The sequence below is a fragment of the Quercus lobata genome, chromosome 10 (assembly GCF_001633185.2).
Source record: "Quercus lobata isolate SW786 chromosome 10, ValleyOak3.0 Primary Assembly, whole genome shotgun sequence".
Classification (NCBI taxonomy): domain Eukaryota; kingdom Viridiplantae; phylum Streptophyta; class Magnoliopsida; order Fagales; family Fagaceae; genus Quercus; species Quercus lobata.
The window spans coordinates 5,447,951-5,467,969 of record NC_044913.1 but is presented as its reverse complement, the minus strand read 5'-3'; the positions used below and the strand labels follow the sequence as shown (position 1 = coordinate 5,467,969).

Below are 20,019 nucleotides of genomic sequence, written 5' to 3'. Positions count from 1 at the left end.
GAATTTAGTTCCGTTGTGCTTACTATGGTGTCTTTGGAAGGAGCGAAATTGGCGGACTTTTGAGGACTTGGATAGTTTCAAAGATCAAATGCTTGCTTCTTTTAGTGGAAGTGTGGAACTTTATTCAACTAATCTCGGGATTGGGGACTCACAACTAGTGATTCTCTCCCTTCTTTTCTTAGCTCTCTACTCTTTTGTAATTAGTCTGCTGCTCGGTTTTCTTTTGTTTCTTTTCTCTTTTTCCTTTTTCTTGTAAATGCTGGTTTGCTCTGTGCTTTTCATGCAAAGAGCAGCCTTTTGTATGTATATCATTCTTACTTATCAAAAAAAAATTTAGCATAGATCCCAGCAGTATCAGTTCCATCAAGTTAAATGATACACATAGTTAATAGAACACATACCAGGAGCCCAGTCAGCGCCGTAAATCTTGAAAGCACCACTGGCAGCTGCTTAAGAGATAAGGTTATGACAAGTGAACCCTCTGAAATACTGTTGTTGATCTCACGGAAAATCCTCTCAACCCTATCATAAAGGAGGTTACCAATAAATCAAAATAATAAATAATCAATATTACACATTTAAGTATACAAGGCATGCAAAATCTATTACAAATTTGGTTGAATTTAAACTAGAAGCATAAAGATTCAAAACAATACAAGAATGAGTGGAGATCCATACCAAAGTCTTCCTTCACCATCAACCAGGGAATATAAAATTTTTTCAATACTAAAATAACACTCTTGAACTGCGTAGGCCATGTATTCGTCCCTACATATTCTATTCCAAAGATCTGCCTGTGTGTCTTTGCAGTCCAAGGCCAAGTCTATTGCCAACAAGATCTGGAAAAAAAAAATGATGTATTTCAGTAGACATGATATTCAGAAAACCACAAGCGTCAGTAACCAATAACATTCCAGCTAACATCCAATAAGCTACACCTTACTGCTGAGAAGAAACAAAGGCCATTGGACTAGTCTTAAACTTCCTGTGTTGCTAGGAATAGAAAGCAAGTCCTTCTCCCTGGGAGCATTAAAATGAAAAAATGACATTAATAGAAATTACAGAAAAACAAGAAATAGAATCATAAACTACAGTAATGCAATCAGATTTTTCTTTCCTTTGGCAAACAGTTGATCTACCTGTTACTAATAAAATCCTCCTCACGCAAGCTTTTGATTATCTCATTCCAAAATGGAGAAAATAAGGCTGCATATGCCTTGTTCATATCCTGAGATGCCTAAAAAGAAAAAATAAACATAATAACACAAAGCCAAATAAAAAAGGTTTTAAACAAAGATGTCATAGGTTATCCCAAAGAAAAAGAAATGTTTTGTTAGAAAATAAAAGTTTTACCTATTTAGAATAAGGGTCCAGCTAGCAGATGTGCTTAGGGCATTTGTTAATAAACCATTTTAAAAATATTTTGATATCACTTTTATGGAAAATATAAAAAGTTGTCAAAAAAATCAGTTTCCTTTTTTCCTTTCCATTAAAATGTTTCTAAATTTATTTACTAAACAAATGCCCTTATGTAATCCGTTAATAAAATCCTTAAAATAAAATAAAACTTTTTGGTCTCAACAATGGGAAATTTTCAACATCACAGGATTTAGAGGCTGATGCATGCTGTTGTTTCATATCAGAATTCAAAACTTCAAATGGAGGTCAGAAGTAGCCAACTAAGTTTACGGGGTTATAGGCATCAACATGGTGAAAGTTCAAGTTTCTTTAATATTTGAGCCATACTGGAAAAGGGGAGATATCTGATATGAATTGTCTGAATTCAAAGAACTTGTAGCTAATCTATAAGAAAAAAAATTTTCTCTTTCCTTTCTTTCGTTTTTTTTTTTTTTTTTTTTTTTGGGGGGGTGTGGGGGGCTGCCAACAAATGTTCCATCGCTTTTGGACCACTAGAGGTTTCCAATGAAGCTTAAAATAACCAATTTCAAACTGAAAATAATTGTGCCTTCACATCAGAAAACAATCCAAGTCACTGAAACAATTTCCTCATGCATCTACAATAAAACAAATGCTACTACATGAGTAAAACCGTAAAAGCATCAAAGAAATCACTCACCTGAGGTGCTTCACTGTTAAAGGGCATCCTGGAAAGACACATTGAAAGACTTTGTTTAAAAAGAATGATAGAGAAAATGGCCGATATTTATTCACAAGCCATTTAAACAATAGATATCAAAGTCAAAACAAGTTTTTTTTTTTTTTATTGATAGGTAAGAACAAGTAAACTAATCTTCCATTTTGATTCAGGCATATTTGCCAAAGGTCAAATAGTTCCAAGCCTTACACCATTCTTTTTTTATTGGTAACTTATACACACACCTGGTGGGTCGTGAATCCACAACCTCACCCTCCATTCCACGATTACAAGAGGAAGATGTGCCAATTGCGCAAAAGCTCATTGGCCTTACAATATGATTGACATTTATAAAACGTTCTAAATAATATTCTTTCTGTATTAATTTAAATGTCTTGCTTTCCTATTTTCAACTTCCTAAAATATATGCACCCATTCTAAAAATAAAAGTTAATACTTCTTCAATTTTGTACATTACCCTTACCATTTCTTCCTTTTCTTTTTGGAAAAAGTAAACAAGATTTTTTTTGAAAATGTGCCACCTCTTATATAAAATATGGATATTTTAAGAAGATTGTTCCATATTTATCTCTTTGTTAATTTTTTGATTATTCAAAAGATACAATGGGGAAGGGGAATTTAAAATAAAAACTAGACATTTCTATTGGAAATGCCCAGAGGTGCAATTTGAGCTACAAGGCTCTTGGCTCTCTCAGTTAATTTGATGCAGGGATTCTAAGGGGGCTGCTGTTTAGGCTTAGAATTGATTAAGGGAAATGAGAGTTGCTTAGAACAGTGAACAAGGTGTGACAAAACCTTCATAAGAGAAATCCATCTCTTGAAAATAGCACTAGGCTAATCTATGTAATTGCATTCAAAAACTAATCACAAAGTAACTACAATGTGGTACTTATAATACCATTTGTTTGGCATTGGAGCCTTCTAGATGCTTGACAAGTGTCTAAATCCTATGGCTATTGCTTAAGCAATCATCTAACTAACTAACTAACTATTCACAAGAGGATTAGGATGCAACAACTTGAAATGCCCTGCATCATAATTATTGTGGCATTTCAAATCAAGCCATATTCTGGGAGAAGAGGTAATCGATAAAATAAATATTTAATAAATAAAACACTACCTTCTGGCTTTGGCTTGTGATGAGACAAGATTTTTGACAAGTGCTTCAGGGAAGCTCTCAAAACGTTTATGCACCATTTCAATTGAACGTATCTGATATAAATCACAAGAAGCAATTAACACTATAAGATTTCTGAAGAAAAGAAAGGAGAATAATATATCAAGACATCAGTAAAAAGAGATTTAGTTTGTAACAAAATAAAAATAGAATCTGTCCCTAATGTTGGAAATATATTATTATAAAATATATTTATACCTCGCCTAACCGAGCTCGTGCACCCTTGATACCACCAACAACAGCTGATAAAAGAGTGTACCAGATGTGAATGTCCATTAGATAGATCTGGAAAAGAGAAAATATATAAAAATGAGATATGACCAAGTACAATACTATATGCATGGTGATGGAAACTTTTATGATATAGGCAAAATGATTTTTAGTTATATAGGCACTGAATAAGAAAGCCCTATAGCTGAGTCAAATCAGGAGGTGAGCGTCTCAGTCAAGGTGCAATGCACTTCAAATATACCTTGGCAAGTTACCCTAGGCGATTGTTTTGGCCAACATCTAAACCTAGATTTCTCAAGGGTACTGCCTTGCTTAATGCAACACTCAGGCAGCCACCTAATATTCAATTCATATCCAGATACATAAACACAGAAGCTAAAGAAAAATACTCACGGCCACAACAGGAGCCCACAGACTAGCTATAGTCAATACATTATTATTATCTGCCAAAATAAAAAACATATGTCAGAAACACATAGCATCTGTTAATATCAAACAATAACTACCAACCAAAGAGTTCTCTCTCTCACTCTCCCCTGAAAAATAACTTCATAAGCAACCCCTTTTTCCATCATTATGCAAATTTACGTAAGCTCAACACTTAAAATATTCTTATAGAATGCCTACTCTCAATGTAAAGTCAATAAGAATAATCTACAAGGAACAAATTGATAAACACTAAAATTATTTAATTGCAACAGGCATAACACTATATAACAAAGCTCAACTAAAAGAAAAGGTCATCTTCATTTTCTCTCTTCCAGGAAGTAGTATCAATACAGACACACAGAGACAACCCAAGAATACAGATAGTATACATAAGATTACCAATAAAAGGAAAAGGAAAATGGGAAAAGAAAGAGAATACATATAAAAAATGAATAAAAAATTTCATTATGAATTTTGAAGACTTGCATACAGAAAGAACACAGCAAGAGTTGGTAGATCAATCAGTACATATGAATAGAGACAAATTATTAATAGTATACTGATCTACCATTTATTATTGTCTACTGTTTTATCTTATAAAGATTTATTGAGAATTTCCATGTAAACCTTTCCAAATTAACATCTAGACCATTATCTTCATATTTTAGGTAGGACCTCAACACAAGGGTTGATGTCTAACATTTTTTTCCTGGCTTCTAAAGAGGTTGATAACATTGCTTGATTGATTTACCTCAATATTTCCAGAAACGTACTGTTAAGCTTGTTGCATAATCATATTGCAATCTACATCACACATTTGTCACTACTTTGTACATTACCAAATTAACCAATCCTTCAATGCATTCCTTAATTTCTGTTTGACATTACACTGTCAAAATGCTACCAGAAAATGGTTTTTTTATTTATATATAAGTAAAAAATTATGAAATTGCAAATAACAAGTTTTGAACCTAGGAACAAGCTTTACATTCATTTGGCTTGCATGTTGACCACTAAGGTACACATGCTAGGTGGTAACAGAAAATGTTATGTTGACTCAAATTTGATTAATGTAGTGCTTTCAAACAACAAAATATATAAATAAATAAATGAAAGGGTAGATCATAGTGATGAACTTACTCTTTGAGATTAAATCGTGCCATGAGTATGCCAAATTTTGAAGGGTCCTAATAAGTCTGGTGGGTTTCACAAGAGGTTTGATCTGCAATAGGAGTACAAATTAACTAAGGACATCGGTGCTATATAAACCTATTCCTAAATATCCACATAAAGTTAGAACACAATGCTTGCCTGTAGGAAGTAAGCAAATGTGAATTTGCATATAAAGATCACCAACCAAAAGGCCACATATCTGCATTTTGTTTTAGGAGGGAAAGGTGGGGTGGGGGGGGGGGGGGGGGGGGAGAGAGAATTAAAATAATGACAAGTAAGAAAAACTTATCATTCCCAAAGGTCAGATCAAGAATAAAAGTGCAGATTTATTATTGTTAAGATCAAGCATAAAAGGCCACATTTATCAGTCCCAAAAACAAACATAAGCATCTAAAAGGAAAATAAGAATTCTGACAAGTAAGACACATTTATCATTCACTATTGGAAGACTCAGATCAAGAATGAAAGTGCCTGTCATCTAATGATTGGATGTCTGATGCAGGGAATGTGATGGGCTGTTTGTGTATGGTTCAGAAAAAATGAAAGGGTTGAATTGCTTTAGAACATATTGATAGGTGGATAAGTACCTCTACAAGAACACACAGCTCCAAATAGCACACAAAGGCTAACAATTCATTCAATTATCAAAAATTGATTTACAAAGAGCTTACATTCTCCTACTTAAACTAGTTGTTTGGCATTGGCAACCTCTAGATGGTTGACAAGTGTCTAAATCCTATAGGCTAACGCTAAAGAAATCATCTAACTAACTAATTAGTTACAAGTGGATTAGGATATAGACATATAGTTACTTGAAATGCCCTGCATCAATGTCACTCTTCAACAACGTACATAATAAGCATCTAAAACTCAATAAGGAGCCTATATAAAACATTCTAGACAACGTCCACTTGTTTTATAATATAAAACATAGATAACATAGAGTGTTTAATTTAAAGATTGCCAGCAGGTCTTGAACTTTTCCAAGCTCCATCTCGGCCAATACAGCTTATTAAGAATAGAACAATATGGCAAGGCAAATTTGCATGTTGGTGAGAAGGTTTTGAAAGAAAACAAAGTTTGGACATGTGGATTTTGTTGTATAAGTTGTCTCACGGGGAGGGGGAAATGGAGATTTAAAGTTGGACATCTAATACAGTGCATTTGGAGGGAATGAAATTCTGAGGGGCTTGATCCTCTTTGCTCCTTGTGTACTAGCCTACTAGTGCTTTGCACTCTTCTCCTTTTCTATGAAACTATTACTTATCATCTACACATACATACATACATACATACGTGTGCGTGTGTGTGTGTAGAATATCATTATCTACAAGAAAACATAAAAAAACATGTTTTGAAAAACCAATTCTGAACTTCCTTATGCACAAAAGCAAACCTGCAATAATCACTCATCCTCTCAAAAAGACCACGTCCAACATAGTACCTCTCCTGAAATATGCAGAATAAAAGGTAGAGCAAACAATCAATTAAAATTTCATCATACACTCAATAAACCAATCGTTCAGTATTTCAATAAGGTACGCATTGAACAGAATATACCTGATAAATCCACTTAAAAAATTGAAAGAATGGCTGATCAGACATTGCAGACAGTGAATGACATGCTGGAACTTTAACTATAAGTCCAAGGAATAGGCGTAAAGCTGCATAGACACCCACTACAAGAATGTAAATCCGGAAATAGAAATCATTTGAGTTACGGTCATTTCTTTCCTGCAGAACTTTCCTGCAAAGTAGTACATTTATCAACAAGATTAGCAATATATAATTACAATGTAAAGACATGTATTGGTAGCTGCCAACATAAAAGCATGTCGCAGAGAAGCATATTGTAGACTCACACGTAAACATATGTTACAAATACAGAGCTCAAGCCACCCCAGAGAAACCTAATAACCAGCCTTGAGATAGCCATGGCTCTTGCTGTTTTGTAAGCCCCAAACATAAGCAAGACATCTAAACAACCTGTGTGGCACATAACCCAGTTAAAATATATATATATATATAAAGGGTGAGATTTGAAATTAATTTATGAGAAATGAGCATGAAAGCATGTGGCAGAGGCAAACAACTTACTCTCTATAAATTTCATGATTGCAAATGTCGGCCCAATGCTAAGTATTAGCTTAAAAGTATCCCCATGGCCCTTACCAATTCCATTGAAGGCTATAATTGTCAAAGCCTGTAATAAACAGAAGATAACAAGCATTATCTTAAGGATGAATAAGTTAAACTAGAAGTAAACACAACTGGTAATGCATGGACGTAGAAAAGTAACCTGGAACATTAAAGCCAAAAAGATCCAAAGACGATGAAAGCTTCGATATAAGTGAAGATACGTCCTATGCTCAACAAAGGTGCTTTTACCAGTCTGCCAGTTCAAGGTTAAAAAAGAGAAGAATAAATAGAAGTCAAGTGAAAGGAGGTAAAGAATCAATAAACATTTTATGCCAGAACTAAATGATAAAAGCAAGACCAAAGCTCCCTTTGTTGCCAATTATTATCATCCTATAATTTACCAATTACCAACACCCATGTCTGGGTGCACAGTCCAGCCAAATTCAATTTTCATAAATTTTCAGTTAGGTAGGTATATTAGATGACTCGTATCCATATTAAATACCAAATCCATGCCATTCCTAGTTCTAAATAAAAATAAGGAAAACCTTAAAATGATTTTTTTTGTCTGAGTTTCATAAATCATTAAAAACAAAAGGAATATACAAAACATTGGTAAATTTTGGCCACAAATCATCAGCAAACGCACCCTTTTCCTCTTACTAGGCTTCAACAAGAACGATGACCCACTCCTCATCGGCCAGTTTAGCTCGAAGCAAGCTTTTGACCTACATAAACATTGCAAATAAGGCCACGAGATAATTTAAAGTCTAGGTACCAAACCAGAGTACAAAATTTTCAAGAAAGTAAACCAAAAATATTCATTGAAGTCATCATAATTCCTCCATGCTGAATGTGCAGCTTTCCCATTATTATTTCTAGCAGCTTCCTGTAGATTAATAAAATAAAAAATTATAATACTTGCCACAACAATTGAAGTACATATTAATGAAAACCAATATATGACTATCAAAATCACTTTTAAAATCAAAGATAACAAACATATCAATAATACCATAAAACAAAACCATCAGCTCCTTCAAACTTAAAATAAAAATAAAAAAAGGTTTTCTACTTATTTTTCTTTGATTATTTCCGGACAATCCACACCTTCCTAATGCAGCATGACAATCCCAACCACCCACCAACTTTCTAAAAGTAAGAGGCGTCAGCCAAATGTACCTTTTTTTTTAATATAAGTAACAAGTTTTATTAAGAAAAAAGAAATGCACCAAGTATGCAAGAGGTATACTAGATGTACGTCACAACAAAGCTCCGAGGCTACAACGATCTATAAGCTACAATAAGTTGGAAACAGTAAAGAATCTGGTTGCTGATGTTCACTCAAGTAAAGTTCTGAGGAACTGCAATTTCAGGTATAAACCTTTCTGTTCACACCCATAAAAGGTTTCAACAATACATAAGAAAGAAGGGAGACAGTTAATAACATAACGGGTTCTTCTTTGGAAAGGTCCCCTACTTTATCAAAAAAAAATTCCCTTTGGACAATTAAAACAACTTCCTCTGTTAGGCATCTCCCAAAACCCAAAGGCTTAAGATAGAATGATCTACTGTTAACAAATTTTCAGTAAAGGTCAGTTTAGCGGGAACCAGGGACTTCTATGGAATATAGATGTAAAGTGAACTTTTAATAACTTGGGGGATGGGGAGTACTGATTCATTGAGAAGCCATCTCCTTTTGTCATCCCATACACCATGACTTAAGGTTAGGAAAGTGTCAAGGGGAAACTCCACAGTATCAACTTCCCAGTTATGCAACCTGCTTCAGAAAGAAGTCTACAAAGCAACATATTGAACATCGTCGAAACAAATGAGACCTCTGACTATATTCTTAATAAACCCATTTTTAACCGGTATTGCATTCCAAATAAGGTTTTGAGGTTCGAGGTCTCTATCACTCTTTATCCCCTTCTTCTATCCTTTCTTGGAAAATGGTGTGGCAACCGAAAGTTCCTCCTAGAATAGCATTCTTTTCTTGGACTGCCACTTTAGGTAATATTTTAACAACAAATAATCTTTGGAAGAGGCATATTATAGTGCTAGATTGGTGCTATATGTGCAAAAGGTGTAGAGAATCAGTGGATCACCTTCTTCTTCAATGTCCTATAGCATATGAGGTGTGGTCTATGGTATTCTGTTTGTTTGGTATCTATTGGGTTATGCCATATAAAGTTATTGAGTTGTAAGCTTCTTGGCAGGGCAAGTTTGGTAGACATCAAAATATAGATTTATGGAGGTTTGTGCCGCATGGTTTGTTTTGGTGCTTATGGCAAGAGCGGAATGCTAGATGATTTTCAGATTGTGAACGATCTACCCTTGATATAAAGTCTTTTTTCTTCTGTACTCTCCTTGATTGGACTTTAGTTTTGCCATCTTGTTCTTGTTTGTACCTCCCTAATCTTATTGACCTTTGTACTCTGGGTTCTTGATTTTTGCCACTGTAGTACATTTCCAATTTATTTGGTTGGCTTGTTATTCTTAATAAAATTTCTTACGTTATTTATAAAAATAAAAATAAAAAGCATAAAAGCAGGTTCTGACTCCAGAAAAGGAGAAATTATCATATCAGCCTTCTTAGCAATATCTAAAAGATACACTAAAAATTTTCAAACGAAGAAAAGTTAATTCCCTTTCAAGCAGTCTCAAATGCTAAAACTACTTTGAAAGAAGTTTTCTTTCTCAAACTTATTGAAGTTTATTGATCATCTTCCACTTAAGGATCAATACCCTAACCTAGTTTCTGATGTGTTGGATCCTCCATCACACGAGACAGTTAGGAGTTGGAATTTGTGGTTCCACTGAGATTTTCAAGATTGGGAGATGGAGGCCGTGTATTTTTTTTTTTTTTTTTATCATATTTATTCAAAGCTGAAGAAAGAAGGTGATAAGATTTCTTGGATACATTTTAAGGGAGTCCAGTTGCTTTTTTTAGAGATTCTTTATATGATTGGTCTCCATTAAAATTTATCCTGTGTATTCTTTTTTTCTCATATGCATGGGATACATTTACAAATAAGCACAACTAAATGCATATTAAAATTTTACCAAGTTTATATATCATTTGTTTTTTATAGGTAATCAAAGTTTTATTAAATAAAGAGTACATCATGTTTACCAAGCATATATATATAGAGAGAGAGAGAGATTAAATTCTATAAGGATGTGATGTAAAACCCAAATTTTACACCCACCAATCCCAACATGTCATATCAATATATTACATATTAAAGAATAGGCACAACAATATCCAATCAATTCTAATACCGATTTGAAAATCTAAGTCAACTGTGAGTTTATTAAGATATTATTATGTCGGCTATAAATATTAAATTGATCCCAAAGGTTCCTTATCTACTATTACTCTTAAATTGGTATATGTTTTTTTTTTTTTTTTGATAAGTAAGAAAGATTTATATTCAAGAAACTACCTCATGAAAACATAAGGCAGAACAGAGAGTACAGAAAAAAAAAAAAAAAAAAAAAAAAAAAAAAAAAAAAAAAAAAAAAAACAAGAAAACAAACGGAAAACAACAAAGAACTAATTACAAAGGAGAGAACTAAGGAACAAAGGGAGAGAATCACTAGAGGTGAGTCCCCAAGCCCTAGACCAATCAAAGAGAGAACCACTAAATAAGCAAGCAACTGGTCATCAGATTTGTCCCTGTCCTCAAAAGTTCGCCAATTTCGCTCCCTCCAAATACACCACATTAGACACAGCGGAGCTAAATTCCAAATGCTAGAAGAGTGCTTTCCAAACCAATTCCACCAACCGAAAAGCGTATCTACAACCGATCTTGGCAAGACCCAAGAAATCCCAAAAGATATAAAAACCAAGCTCCGCAACTGATAAGCTTTTTCACAATGGAGAAGCAAATGATTCACCGTCTCCCCATTACAACGACACATAATGCACCAGTCAACAAAATCAAAGCCTCTACACCGCAAAATGTCCCCTAAAAGAATCTTCTCCCAAGTTGCAGTCCAAACAAAGAAAGAGACGTGCGTAGGAGCCTTAACCTTCCAAATACCTTTCCAAGGAAAGATAATAGGTAAGGGACTTCGAAGCTTATCGTAGAACGAGCGGATGTCAAAATCCCCCTTCTTCGACAATTTCCATATCATACGGTCTCCTTGCACAGATTGAGGTAAATTAGAACCCAAGGTATGAAGGAATTCATCCACATCTCCCATCTCCCAGTCATTTGGATCCCTAAGTAAAAGAACCTTCCAGCTTCTCTGAGCCTCGGTCCCCAACCGTTCGAGAGACGAGGCCACAGATGCCTCTCTATTAGTGGCATTCCCATACATTACTAAGAAGGACAGATGGAGTGGTAAGTCCCCACACCACTGATCTGTCCAAAACTTCACTCTATTCCCCACCCCTACCTCAAACCGGATATATTTGCTAAAAACCACCCAACCTTTTTGGATACTTCTCCATAAACCACGCCCATGAACACCCCTACCCAGCTTGGAAGACCATCCCCCCCACTCTTCCCCAAACTTCAAAGCTACAACCCTCCTCCAAAGACGAGTCTCCTCAACCCCAAACCGCCATAACCATTTTCCTAGTAAGGCTCTATTAAAAGTAGTTAATTTCCTTATCCCCAAACCACCATTAGCCTTAGGAGCACACACCTTATCCCACCCCACCAAATGAACCTTCGAATCCCCCCACAGGAAGTCCCTCTGAATCTTCTCAATCTTATTAGCCACATGCGAAGGGATGGTAAAAAGAGATAAATAGTAAGTAGGAAGGCTAGAAAGCGTACTCTTAAGCAGCATCAGTCTTCCACCTTTTGACAAATACAACTTCTTCCACCCGGCTAACTTCCGATTAATTTTCTCCAAGATAGGATTCCAAATAGAAGGGGACTTATGGGAAGCCCCCAACGGCATACCAAGATAGGTCATAGGCAAAGACCCAATCTGACAACCCAGAATCTCTGCCAAGGTATGAACATTATTAACCTCCCTTATTGAAACCATCTCACTCTTCAAGACATTAACCTTCAAACCTGTCACGGCCTGAAAACAAAGGAGAAGCATCCGCACATGAAGGATCTGCTCCACTTCCGCATCACAGAACAGAATAGTATCATCCGCAAACAGAAGATGCGAGACACATTCCCCTTCACCCCGTCTTCCATCAGCCTTAAAACCCCTGATCAAGCCAGCACCTTCAACTCATTTCAACATCCTACTTAAGACCTCCATCATGACCAAAAACAACATTGGAGATAGCGGATCCCCTTGTCTCAAACCCCTCGTGCTCCCAAAAAAATCAGCTGGAGCCCCATTAATCAAAATAGAAAACTGGACAGTAAAAATACAAGTGCGAATCCATCTACACCACTTCTCCCCAAAGCCCATTCTCTTCAAAAGATTTAGAAGGACCTCCCAATTCACATGATCGTAAGCTTTCTCAATGTCTAGCTTACAAATAACCCCCGGGATCTTACTCTTCACTCGACTATCAACACACTCATTGGCAATAAGAACTGAGTCAAGAATCTGTATACCTCCCACAAAACTATTCTGAGACTCAGAAATCAATTGATCTAAGACCAGTTTCAAACGATTTGCCAAAACCTTAGACAAGATCCTGTACAAGCTCCCCACCAAGCTAATAGGCCTGAAATCTCGAATATTGGAAGCATCATTCTTCTTAGGAATTAGGGCTATAAAGGTAGCATTCAAAGATTTCTCAAACTTACTATGATGATAGAACTCCTCAAATTCCGCACCCTACTTTTTCAAAAATTGCCGAATCGCCGCACCGCACCCGCACCCAAACCCGAATCTGCACCAGTGATTCCTAGTTTACTAAAAACCTATTTACAAGAACATGGGGATATCCAAAACTGTACAAACTACCATGGAATTAAACTTATGAATCACACTACAAATCTGTGAGAAAGAATGAATGAACATAGGTTAAGATATGAAACAATAGTATTGGAGAATCAATTTGGTTTTATGCTAGGACAATCTACTATGGAAGCTATTTATTTACTTAAACGACTAACGGAAAAATATAGAGGCCTATAAAGATCTTCATATGGTTTTTATTGATATTGAGAAAGCATATGATAGGGTCTTTAGGGTGGTTATGTGGTGAGTTTTGGAGAAGAAAGGAGTTCAACTAAAGTAATACTAACTTGATTAAGGATATGTATAACAAAGTTGTAACTAGTGTGAGAACAAGTGGAGGAATCAAAGTGAGTTTCCCATCGCTATAGGTTTGCATCAAGGATCAGCATTAAGCTCATATCTATTTGCACTAATGATGGATGAGCTCACTAAATCGACTAAATTGAGTGAAGAGGAAGTCCCTTGGTGTATGTTTTTTGCAAATGATATAGTTTTAGTGGATGAAACTAAAAGTGGAGTTAGTGCCAAGTTGGAAATTTGGCGAGACTCTATCATCTAAAGGCTTTTGTTTAAGTAAGACTAAACCGGAGTACATGGCATGTTTCTACCAGGATACCAAGTGGGGAGGGTGATGATATCCTGATTTGGTAATTGACTCGTAGTGGTGTTTTTGATGTGCGATCATTTTATAATTATTATTGAAGGTCCCTTCTGGTTCTTTCCCTCGGCAGAGCATTTGGTGTGTTAAGGTACCTACAAGGGTGTTTTTCTTTTTATGGACAGTTGCTAGGGGTGGGATTCTTACAATAGATATCCTTGTTAAGAAGAACTTGCCTCTTGTTAATTGGTGTTGCCTATGTCGGTGTGATGAGGAAACTATGGATCACCTTTTGCTACATTGTAAGTTTGCTTACGCTTTGTGGAGTGAAGTCTTTCTTATGTTTGGGGTTCAATGGGTGATGCTGAATACAATTGTCTCTCTTCTTTTTGCTTGGAGGAATTGATTGGGTACTTTTTTTTATATAGGTAACAAGAATAGTATTAATCAAGATGACAAAAAGAAGAAAGCAAATACAAGGTGTTCATGATAATGAACACAAGAAAAAGCAACAAACAACAACAAAGAAAAGAACTTAAGGGACGATTCTAAGAGAAGAAAGAAACTCAATGATAGAAGAACAATTCAAGGAACCCTAGCACCTAGACCAATCAAAAGAGTTCTCCGGCATAGAGTTTGTAACTGAACCAACGATTTCTCAGTATCCTTAAAAGAGCGTCAATTTCTTTCCGTCCAAACAATTCACACCAAACAGCCAGGAACCTTATTCCAAATGTCTAAATAAAATTTCCACGACTAGTAGCTCCAACAAAACACCAAACTTTCCACAGAAACTGGCATGACCCATTGGATCCCGAAGACCTAAAGCATATGCACCCACAACGAGTGAGCTACAGGACAATGGAGGAAGAGATGATCCATAGATTCCTCATTACAGCAGCACGTACAACACCGATTCGCCAAAGAGAGACCCCTAAGCATAAGATTATCAAAGGTATTAAACGGAAGCTGGCAGGGTGGAAGAAGTTGTATTTATCTAAAGGTGGTAGGTTGACACTACTTAAAAGTACGCTTTCTAGTCTTCCCACCTATTTCTTATCTTTGTTCACCATTCCTACACATGTGGCCAACAAAATTGAGAAGCTTCAAAGGGACTTCCTGTGGGGTGATTCTAAGATTCATTTATTGAGTTGGGATAAGGTTTGTTTGCCTATTGCTAATGGTGGTTTGGGTATTAGGAAATTGACCACTTTCAATAAAGCCTTACTAGGAAAGTGGCTTTGGCGTTTTGGGATTGAGGAGAATAAGCTTTGGAGGAGGGTGGTAGCTTTGAAATTTGGGGAAGAATGGGCGGGGTGGACCTCTAAGTTGGGAAGGGGTGTTCATGGGTGTGGTTTGTGGAGAAGTATCCGGATGGGTTGGGAAGTTTTTAACAAATATGTCCAGTATAAGGTGGGGGTGGGGGATAGAGTGAAATTTTGGTCAGATAGGTGGTGCGGAGATCTCCCTCTCCTTTCGGTTTTTCCAACCTTGTACAATTTTGCTGCAAACAAAGAGGCATCCGTAGAATCATCTCTGATATGTCAAGGAGCAGGGGATAGGAGAACTTGGGATGTTCGTTTCATTCGGGATCCTAATGATTGGGAGGCAGACGTGGTGGATGATTTCTTTCGATTCTTGGCTTCCTATGTTCCTTCTGTGACTGATGGTGATCGTTTGAGATGGATCTTGACAAAAAATGGAGATTTCACTATCCGCTCATATTATCATAAGTTACATGGCTCTTCTTCCATTGCTTTTCCTTAGAAAGGTATTTGGAAGGTGAAGGCTCCTCGGCGTGTCTCTTTCTTTGTTTGGACAGCCGCTTGGAATAGGATCCTCACAGGAGATATCTTAAGTCTCAGGGGCTTTGATTTTGTTGACTGGTGCATTATGTGTCGTTGTTGCAGTGAGACAGTGGATCATTTGTTGTTACATTGTGGAAAGGCTTATCGGCTATGGTGTTTTGTCTTTAGGACTTTTGGGATTTCTTGGGTTCCCTCGCATACGGTGCAAGATTGTTTGTTTAGTTGGCGGAATTGGTTGGGAAAGCATTCATCTAACATTTGGAATCTAGTTCCGCTTTGTTTGATGTGGTGCATTTAGAGGGAACGCAATCGGCGGACGTTTGAGGATCTGGATAGATCTGAAGACCAGCTGCTTGCTCTCTTCGCTGGTTCCCTTTTTGATTGGGCTAGGGCTTGGGGACTCACTTCTAGTGACTCTATTCTTTTTTTCCTTAGCTCTCTTTTTCTCTGTAATTAATGCTTTTTTGTTTTTCTTTTTGTTTCTTTTCATTTTTGTACTTTTGTTTTGCTGGTGTTTTTTTGGCATCTAGCAGTTTTTTGAATATGTTTTTCTTACCTATCAAAAAAAAAAAAAAAAAAAAATCCGACCATGAATTGCTGTCCACAAAAAGAAAATCACCCTTTTAGGAACCTTAACTTTCCAAATACCCTTCCAAGGAAAACTGGAGATAGAAGCACCCCAAATCTTATTGTAATAGGACCGAATATCAAACTTACCATTCCCATTAAGGCACCAATGGGAACTATATCACCCAACACCCCTAGGAATCCAAGATTGAATGAAATCAAGGAAAGAGAAGGCAGCTTCTAATTCCCTATCATGAAAGTCCCAACAAAATCTCAAATTCCAAACTCTATCATTTCCATCCTCCTGATAGCATAGAACATCAGAAATGCAAGCTTCCTTGTCATTTGAACACGCATACAATTGAGGATAGAGCATTTTAAGTGAGTTATCCCCAACCCACCTATCATGCCAAAAAAGAATACAAGAGTCATCACCCACCACTAGGGCCAAATGTTTGGAGAAGCTCTCCTATCCTTCATTAATACCACGCCATAGACCACACCTATGGGCCCTTCTGCAGACTTTAGTATTCCACCCCCCTTGACCCACTCCATATTTAGTGGCAACAACCCTCTGCTAGAGATATGGAATTGGTCGGGGACTTATACTTCAAATGTTTGGAATATGGTACCCGCGTGTCTTATGTGGTTAGTATGGAAGGAACACAATGCCCGTACTTTTGAGGACATTGAGAAACCCATAGATCTGTTGAAGACTTTGCTAACAAGGACTTTGTTTGAGCGGTCTCGTATTTGGGGTCTTACGCATTGTACTTCCATGTTTGATTTCCTAATTTAGGTTAGATTTTCCATTTGATTTGATTGTATTTGTTGCAAGTGCAGTGAGTTTACAATTGTAACACATTGTACTTTTCCTATCAATAAAACTCTTATTACCTATCCAAAAAACAGTTTAGTAAAAGTAGAAACAGAGAAAAAGGGGCAGTAATAATTGATGGCCAAGAGATACCAAAGAGATAGAGCTTTCGATACCTTGCATCAATAATTCCAAAGACAGAGAGATTCAAGAGGATGTGAATCATAGAGGCTAAGAGTAAGGTTAATAAAGTGGAGAAGCATATCAGGAGTATTGTTGATTGAAGAATACCTATTAAGTTAAAGGGAAAACTTTATAAAACTATCATACAACCAAAACTATGCTCTGTGTACCAAATGTTAGGCGGTTAAGTATCTACATGTCCATAAAATGAATAGCGGAAATGAAAATGTAAATATGTATAAGTGGGAATACACGAAAAGATAAGATTCAAAATAGGATTCAAAAAAAGTAAATTCGTTTAAAAATAGGGATAGCCCCTATTGATGAAAAGATGAAGAAGAGTCACTTGAGATGGTTTGGCCATGTTCAGAGAAGAACAAGTAATGAATTGGTTAGAAAAAGTAAGTCGTTCCAAGTTAAGGGAACAAAAAAAAAGTAGAGGAAGACCAAAAATAACATTAGTAAAAGTAATAAATAAATAAAAAGACATGTCAATTAAGCGAGTAACAAAGTGCATGAATAGTGAAAGACATGTCCTTTTTTTACTTGGCAGAGAAGATGAAATAAGATACATTCAAATCACATGAATAGTGAAAGAACCACTGACCGCTGCCAACGTCTCATATATAGGGAAAATGATTTTCTCAAGAAAGGACACAGAACCACTTTCAGTTATACAGCTGGCAGCACGATTAGCTTCTCCATGATCCAATATTGCATCCAATTCTTTTGCCATCTGAGAAACGCAACTGATTATAATAATTTCATTACTATAGATAAAATATGAAACGCAACTGATTATAATAATTTCATTACTATAGATAAAATATAAAACTACAATCATTAAATTTCTAGCAAAATGTCTCTTTTAATTCAGATGGACATTAAAAATATACATGGATAATCATCAATCTAGGGTCACTTTCACCCACATCATCTTCAATAATGACTTGTTTCCATAAATCGCCCAAAAATTCTAACATTTTACACCGAAAATATATATTCATTTTCCAGGCCGAATGTCAACTGAAAATAGGTTAATTCATAGAGCACACGGACTCCAACCCAGCAAGCAGAAAAATAGAAGGATAATAAGAAAGGGGAAAGGAAGATGAAAAGAAAAGAAAAAGAGTCTCATTTTGTTTCATGGGGTCATATATTATTTACATTTCTATGATATTGATCAGTTACGTAGTACATTAAAGAATAATGCTTTGCACAGCATGATTTTGTAGCACATAAAATTTACAAAGAAGTTGTCAGTGCCTAAAAGACATTTTTCATCTTTTATAACATAACAGATGATTTTTTTTTTTTTTATATAAGCATAACAGAACAGATGATAATAGCAGATCAAAGGTGAAAACAAAAAATTTAAGCACCATTATTAGAGGCTTACATGGTGGAATATATAGCAAATGCATTCAGGAAGGAAACGGACATTTGCAGCTTCTCCCCATATAAGAAAGTACAATGAAACCAGAAAAAGCTTCCTGTCCCTATTAATTGCTTCTAAACTGTGGAGATTTAAACACAGACAAGTCAGAGTATAGAGGAACCAAATTTTTTGTTAGTAGTATTGGCCCCAAGGGGAGGGGAATGGGGAGATTCAAACTAGTAACCTCCGCTCATGAGGCATGGTCCCCAGCCAATTATGCTATCCCTTAGGTTGAACTAATTATTTCAAAATAACAACAGGTTTCAGAATTGACCTGTTCCAAACATAGCGTACGCGCAAGTACTTGCACCACTTGATATAATTATCAAGCACTTTCAAGAAAACCTCATTTATTGCCTTCTCATCTATTTTCTGTCCAAGACACAAGAAAAAAGTGATATCTGTCAATTAACATCCACAAGAATCCCACCAACCACCTTTCCAATACAATGTAAGATAACTCATTACAATACCACCCTACAATCTACAAAAATATAGATTAGCATAAACCAAAAAGAACAGAAGTGGGAGAAAAGCCATAACAAAGACAAGAAAACAATACAAAAATAAAATAATAGGGCTTAAAAGTCCCAACTGAGCATATCCACCACATGTATACATGGCAAATAATGACTACATAATTCAAGTACTTTCAGAATGCCTAACGTATAAAGGTAAGATGGACTATGTTTAAAGTTTCCAAGATAAGCAACAAAATAATTTACACAACATCCAACTTCATAGAAACATATAATGTGTGGATGAGCAGTAAGCGCATTCGATCCCCTCACTAAATGCTTGGATGCTTGGTTGTAAATACCGCAACAAACTCATGTTGCGATACAGTGCCCCCCCCCCCCCTCTCTTCCCTTAACCTTTTTTGTCTCCGTAGTTCAAATCTTTAGGTTATCCGTACCATTAATTTTAGGAGTAATAGCTTCAAAAGTGAACAAAAAAACCTTCACAGCCTCCACCAGAAAGGCTGATAAAACCTTACATACAGAAATTCAAAACTTTAAGATTCAAATTACAAGCTTAATCTAATAGTAACAGCAAGCAACAAACACACACACACACACACACACACACACACACACACACACACACACACATATATTTAAAAATTTTATTAAAAAAAAAATCCTGACTGAATTGGGCATTCATGAAATAATATAGTCTACAACCAACCAAATATATATTCTGTGTATTAAAAAATAAAACTCTGAAATTCAATTTAAATTCTGCTTCAATAAATTTCAGGACATTGATCAGGCATCAATGACCCCATAAATTCCCCTCTAAAAAATAAATAAATAAATAAATGACAACCTATCTTCTTATAAGCTGGCACAACAAATCAATTGATCCGCGCATAAATCAATTGATACCAAAAAGATCTTTGCATGTTAATGATTCATCTACAGCTTCACAAAGAGAACATAATAACA

The 20,019-nt window shown here is 35.9% G+C and overlaps 1 protein-coding gene across 9 annotated transcripts in view; it reads right to left on the bottom strand.

Moving 5' to 3' along the window:
* LOC115963564 (callose synthase 10) overlaps window positions 1–20,019 on the bottom strand; it is a 56,439-nt gene that overhangs the window by 22,646 nt on the left and 13,774 nt on the right. For 5 of the 9 annotated variants that reach the window (XR_004085857.1, XM_031082614.1, XM_031082607.1 and 2 more), the window contains exons 8-27: window positions 18,846–18,943; window positions 18,533–18,650; window positions 17,741–17,869; window positions 8,078–8,154; window positions 7,915–7,993; window positions 7,426–7,518; window positions 7,224–7,329; window positions 6,989–7,112; window positions 6,687–6,873; window positions 6,523–6,575; window positions 5,265–5,325; window positions 5,094–5,175; window positions 3,918–3,967; window positions 3,492–3,578; window positions 3,237–3,328; window positions 2,078–2,105; window positions 1,140–1,237; window positions 939–1,020; window positions 679–839; window positions 402–522 (exon numbers count right to left, since the gene is read on the bottom strand). Coding sequence is in view for 8 of the 9 variants with exons in the window: in XM_031082614.1 (XP_030938474.1) it covers window positions 402–522; window positions 679–839; window positions 939–1,020; window positions 1,140–1,237; window positions 2,078–2,105; window positions 3,237–3,328; window positions 3,492–3,578; window positions 3,918–3,967; window positions 5,094–5,175; window positions 5,265–5,325; window positions 6,523–6,575; window positions 6,687–6,873; window positions 6,989–7,112; window positions 7,224–7,329; window positions 7,426–7,518; window positions 7,915–7,993; window positions 8,078–8,154; window positions 17,741–17,869; window positions 18,533–18,650; window positions 18,846–18,943 (1,926 nt within the window). In the remaining variant the exon portion in view is untranslated. Of the gene's footprint in view, window positions 1–401; window positions 523–678; window positions 840–938; window positions 1,021–1,139; window positions 1,238–2,077; window positions 2,108–3,236; window positions 3,329–3,491; window positions 3,579–3,917; window positions 3,968–5,093; window positions 5,176–5,264; window positions 5,326–6,522; window positions 6,576–6,686; window positions 6,874–6,988; window positions 7,113–7,223; window positions 7,330–7,425; window positions 7,519–7,914; window positions 7,994–8,077; window positions 8,155–17,740; window positions 17,883–18,532; window positions 18,651–18,845; window positions 18,944–20,019 lie in introns of those variants that run through there. The other 4 variants (XM_031082610.1, XM_031082609.1, XM_031082608.1 and 1 more) reach the window with 4 other exon arrangements.